Genomic DNA, 6223 nt, shown 5'->3' on the forward strand with positions numbered 1-6223 from the left:
TAAGTAATATTCATCTTTATAGAATATAAAGTTGTGGCCAATTAGTTCGAGATGGAATCATTGTTGTGTTAAAAAAATAAACATTGTGGAATTATTTTATATTATTATAGATATGCAACTTCAAGAACTTAACACACGTTTCAATAAATTAAATACAGAGTTGATATTATATGTATTTTGCTTATGCTGGAATGAGGGTTTTGTATCTTTGACAAATTGAAGTTAACTAGTTAGCATCTTTTATGATGCATGAGTTTATTGTATTTAATATAAAATATATATTTAATAATTATACATAATATAAGTTTGAATAAAAAATTGATAACTAAGATTTTAAAGAAACAAAAATTCCATTTTTAATTTTGATTGAAACGGATTAATTAATTTTTAAAGTTTATTATTAAAAATCTAAATATTTTTGTATATTTTAAATGATATACATTTATTAGATATATCTCACTTATTAAATAATACATTTTAATTACTTAATATTTTCATATTGTGTAGTTTTTTTTTTAATTATATTTAAAATAGAAACAAATTAATATAAATCTGAAAGGAGGAACTACCTCATGCCCCTCCGGATCCATCCCTAGTTTTGGATCCTTAGTTACATGGGTAATAAGGGAGTATTTTTCTTGAAAATAAAAGTATGAATAGTACAAGAACTTTGATCATATTGTAACCTTTATTTTTTTATTTATTATGAATTATAATAACAGAGTAAAGCTCAAACAATCAATGTGACTAGCATGACTCAAACTCAAACAATACCTGAGATAATGAACACTCTTTAACTATTAGGTCACCGCATGGGATTCATAACCTTTTTAACTTTTTAATCTATGATTTAGTAAATGTAAAGTGGGGATAAGAAGTAAACTACCAATAATTTGAAGGATGGCCATAGTTTCAACTCTAAAGAATATGTGGAAGATTATTATATACATTGGCCATGCCTTGAAAGTTTGAACGAAAATGTAACAATGCAGACATCATTGTATTGAAGCTGCTCTGTCATTTCAGTGAGAAAAAGCAAATATTTTTCCCTTTTAATCACATTGACATACCAAAGTTTGTGATTGGTTAAAGCTTGTGAACATGTCATCTCTTCTCTACCCTCAAATTACATTTTATTCTCTACCTTATCTTTTGCATGAAGGAAAGCTCATCAAGCATGGGGTCTGCTTTGCTTTGTTAGTGTGCTATGATGAACATCATTGTTCTCCAAAAGGATGCTTTGTTTTGGTCAACCATTACACCAACTGAATCACTTTTGGCAAAGCAACTTCTCGAGGACTTTGTGCAATTGTTACAGACAAAAGGTAATTAATTATCTCTTCATTATAATAACAACAGTAACTAGCTAGAGAAAATAATTATGTAGTTGTTGTTTGGTTTTATTGATGTATGGAACTAAGACGACATGGGATGGGAGGGCTAGCCATCAACATACATACACACACACCCCTTGTCCATAAACACAATTGCAAGGCATGCCCCAACAGGAGCCACGTTGCCCACCGCATGCTAGACAAACCATGGTCCCACCAAGCCTTCACCCAGCGCTAATTCTATGTTTTTTTTTTCTCTGTTGTATAATGGAGATTCATTGCTCCTACTCTATCACGTTTGGTTGCCAAGAAAATCAAATTAAATATGAACAAGAAAGTGTGGGTTTTTATTTCCCAACTAAATTCTTGTTGGAATTTCAAAATTAATGGTAAAATGATAATATCTGATTCCGAAACTGGTATTCTACTTATAGTTCAGTCTACATTAAATTTCGATTTTTAAACCTTGGAAACATAAGCTTATTACTAATCACAGCTGATGTGAAAGATTTGCAAGCATTTCGAGAGAGATAAATAGAGAGAATTTCTTCACTCATTTCACAACCATATTTTTTTACAAAAGTATGTCTCATTATGCACCAACTGTTTATAATTAATACTAATTAAGCGATAAAGCCTCTTGATCATCTCCTTTTCATTGATCAAATATGTTTATTCCCACCTCACAATGTGAAGTACTTGAATTCAAGAGCTCCTTCAACTTGTCCCTTTCTCTACTACTCTGCAATAACAGCAATGCTTCCATGTCTGAGTTACTACTGTTATTGGCATCAAAGCTTGAGATTGAGGCTCCTTCTTGATCACCATTATTATATCTATCTTCATGACTCAGTTGTGAAGCAACGAACTTATCAAGGGCTCTCCAATCAGTCACTTTCTTGGTGTTGCCGTTGCACATTCTTTTTTTATCTGCTTCTTCTTCTTCTTCTTCTCCATAATTGACTATATTCTCTGATATGAGAGATATGGAGACTGGCTTATTTATTAATGGCAAAGATGGACTCTCTAGCTGAGGAAGCTCTACAAACTGATCACAGTAAACAAAGTCTAAATTATCTGACTCTGTCTCTTCTTTGCAATAGGGTAAAGATTTCTGGGGTTGTTTTGATAAGTATTCCATTGGATCAATCACGGAGCTGAGACCACTTGGTTCATCATAGAAGCACCTCGACTCCCACCCTTCAATGCTCTTGGCTTGACCACTTATTTTTTTCTTAAAAGCTCGACAAATGACCCATCCTTCCTCCTGCAAAACTTTTAAGAAATTGTTATTTATTAATATTTCTAGATAAGTTTAATATTGTCCTAGATTGAAGTTCTGTTTCATGATTCTGTTAAGAGTATTGAAGAGTTTGCATATGTTCTGACTCAACCTCATAATTTATGCCATACCTCATTTTAGCTCAAATGATAATATGCTCCTCGTCAATGACCTATATGCTGGTCGAGGATAAAACTAAGGTCTGGCCATTAACAAAGTGCCTTTCCTTTTCTTGTGTTTGGTAAAGAGAAGTGGGCAGATATTGCATGACTAAATAAGATGATAATAGATGAAAAGTATAAATGAGAAGTAGGATTTTGCTTTTGACATACTGAAGCTCATGATAGAAAAGGAATGGAAAGAAAGCATAGTATGTTTTGGTATGAAAAATTATACTTTATCAAAAAAAAAAAAAATACTAATCACCTTTTTGACTTTGATGTTGGTGGAGGCATTTATGTTGACATTTCAGTACAAATGGTCTTCATATGGAAACCAAAAAACTGATTCCTTCCATCATATAAATTCTATAGTGGGGGCAAATTCAACTTTATTTTTTATAATAATAATATTACCAATCTATTTCGTCACTAAAAGTTGGATTCATTGTAAAGAGTTTATGATTGAATATTATCGTGTGATGTATTGTTATAATTGCAGATATTATTTGTCTGTTTTATTTTAATAAATTTAATTGAAAAAACAAACTGATAATCCGAGAGAAAAAGAAAAACTTAATTAAATATAGTAATGATATGAGTGCTTGCCTGAGGAGGTCGATTGTCGTCGGATTCAAGCCTGTATTCATGCATGATCCAGTCAGTTTTGTGGCCATTTGGAGCTCTCCCTTTGTAGAAAACAAGAGTTTTCCTCATGCCAATGAGCTTTGATTTATTATCATACACCGCCTTGTCTCGCCCCGTTGCTTTCCAGAAACCAGCCATGGTTGCTCTGTTGGTCCTTGTCCCTGTTGGATACTTCTTATCCTTGTGGCTGAAGAAATACCACTCCTTTTGCTCCTCATATCCGATCCGACATCTCTCTGCTCATCACCAATATTAACATCTTATTACTTATATATATATAAATTCTAGGGTTAACATCCATGTCTAGGGTTATTTAAACCCTACCTGGTGGATCCATCTTAACCGAGAGTGGAAACTGATTAAAAGAAAAAAAAAAAAAAAGGGAAAAGAACCTTGAAGATCCCAGGGTTCGATTCGATAGAGATCAATGTCTGTGATAACATCAAGATCAATCTTCTGGGAAGCCACCTTCTTCCTCAGATAATACCCAACAAGCTCGTCGTCTGTGGGGTGGAACCGGAATCCTGGTGGGACACTTGACTCCATCATAACTCTAGTTGCTACTGCATCAAATTCACCATATTTACCACTCTTTTTATAACTTCATCATCTCTAAATCATAACCAATATATAAATAAACTTAGAAAGAGAAGAATAACCAAAACCAAAGGATAAGATGTAAAAAAAAAAAAAAGAAAAGTAAAAGAAAATGATGAACTCTCCAATTAAAAAGGTGACAAGGGTTATCATAATTATGAGCTAAGCCAAGCTAGCTCATTGTTGGTAGTGAGCAAAAGTCACCCCAACCCACCCAATGTTTTTATCTCTCTCATGAAAGTAAATTAAAACAAAAACCCTTTATTTCATAAACCTTAATGGTTTCCTACAAGAGGTGAAAGAAGTTGGAATGTAGTCCCTCTCTCATTCGAAGCATAATGCTACAAACTAGATCTAAAAATAATTAACACGAATATAATAGGACATCAAAATTATAAGCATAACATAAACATCTTTTAAAAGGCCAGCTGTAGCTCTGTCAAGTAAAACGGACAACTAGAGGTTTGAGCTAATGATGTTGTCTTGTGTTGGTGAATGGTGGAAATGATATCTTCAAGAACGGGGTTTCAGCTAAGCTATTAATAATAACTAAACAAATTTTTCTTTTTCTTTTCTTTAAAAAAACAGTCTTCTAGATTGTAAAAAAACATGGAGAGACAGTTTTACTAAAAGGGTTTGAAAAACGAAAGTTACATTTTTTCAAAGAATATGCAAATAATTAAACAAAGAAATGGTAAGCCTGACAAAGAGTAAGAGAAAAATAGAGAGCAAAAAAAAAAAAGAAAAAAGAAAAGAAAAGAAAAGCAGTGTTGAATGGAAATAACTTGCAGACGCTTTGTCTCATTGCAAATGAAATGGACTCTGTCCACTTTGTCTGTTTGTCGAGAATTCCCATAGCATGTCTGACAGACTGATGACATCAGAGAAAAAGAAAAGAAAATATTCACAGGGTTTGGCTCTTATAGTTTCAAACCCAAAAAGTGACCTCTAAACTTATTCAGATTTTGGTAAGGCCTGTACTTTCTTTCAAAGGCATTCAAATGTGTTCCAAACTCTGGGTGGTTTGCTCAAGTAGGAAATATGGAAGAACCCCGACTCCATTGAAAGAATTTTGGAAATGAATATGCAAATAACAATGTTATTTTACCACCGTCTTCTATGTGTTTAGTAAGTTGGCTTAGCTTCTTTGATCAAACAAAATGGAGTTCCACATCCAAATTTGGTTGCCTTACGAAGAGAGAAATATGAAAACATGCAACTGATGTAAAAAGAAAAAGTCTACAAGAAGTTGAAAGAACACTGTACTAAAACAGAATTGAACAGAATAAACGAGAATGTTGAAATTAAAGGGAGTTGATTTTCCATGCAAAATTCAAAAGCTTACCTGGATTACACTATAGTTGTAGAGTTAATTATTGGCTGAAACAGAAGAAACAAAGACAAAGAACAAGACGAAGAAGAAGTGAAAAGGGAGGGAACTAAAGAATAGAGAGACAAATGAGAAAGAGCGATACAGAGAGATAAAAGAGAATATAAAAGGAGAGGGGGTGGGAGGACCGCTCGATTGCGCATGGTTGATGGCTGTCCCCAGTTACGAACGTTTTTGCCTAGCTTCGTACTCGAATTACTAAAACCCATAATTTTGTTTTACTTCCAATATGAAAAAGAATACTTTAACATATAATATGATATTAGTATATATAAATAACATCCACCAACTATGTATATATAAATGGGTGAATTAATAGAAAATGTCAATTTTTTTAATATTTATGAGATTAGCTCTTTTTATTGAATATTTGTGGGATTAGGTAAATTTTTGAAAACACGTTGAGATGGACGCTTTTTCAATGTACTTTGCAGGGAAATGCATTAAATTGGATGCATTTTCAACGTAAGTTGTAGGAAAGCGCTTTGCTACTCTATCAGCAAAACGCTTCTAGCTAGATGCGTTTTTCTTTTCTTTCCTAAACAAATTTAGGGTTTTTTCTTTTAGGGTTTTTAGGTTTTTTAAGAGTCATGTTGTTAGGGTTTACTATATAAAGGTTTAGGGTTTAGATTGTTTTAATGATGTTCGTGTTTTAGGGGTTGACAATGGGAGAGTGAAAATGCTCCTAACAAGGTGCATTTTGAGTAAAGTGGACCGCAAAAATATTGGCTGTGACACAAGATGGTGACCGTTATCGCGAGTGCACATTAATGATTTTGGAAAAACTATTTTGAAGAGCGGTTTTAACTGCAAA

The 6223-nt window shown here is 33.0% G+C and overlaps 1 protein-coding gene across 2 annotated transcripts; it reads right to left on the bottom strand.

Annotated features, from left to right (window-relative positions):
• Window positions 1-1853: 1853 nt before the first annotated feature.
• On the bottom strand, window positions 1854-5573 carry LOC108478601 (NAC domain-containing protein 37-like). Of its 2 annotated transcripts, none has more exons than XM_017781067.2 (4): window positions 5365-5573; window positions 3815-3985; window positions 3384-3658; window positions 1854-2601 (listed from the first exon to the last, which is right to left on the bottom strand). In XM_017781067.2, exons 2-4 carry the CDS (start codon window positions 3969-3971, stop codon window positions 1990-1992), a joined length of 1044 nt encoding a protein of 347 aa, XP_017636556.1. In that variant the 5' UTR covers window positions 3972-3985; window positions 5365-5573; the 3' UTR covers window positions 1854-1989. The 2 variants fall into 2 exon arrangements, with proteins under 2 accessions (XP_017636556.1, XP_017636555.1); XM_017781066.2 differs by having other exon boundaries at window positions 3815-4034.
• Window positions 5574-6223: the final 650 nt, after the last annotated feature.

This window comes from Gossypium arboreum, chromosome 12, assembly GCF_025698485.1.
Source record: "Gossypium arboreum isolate Shixiya-1 chromosome 12, ASM2569848v2, whole genome shotgun sequence".
Lineage (NCBI taxonomy): Eukaryota > Viridiplantae > Streptophyta > Magnoliopsida > Malvales > Malvaceae > Gossypium > Gossypium arboreum.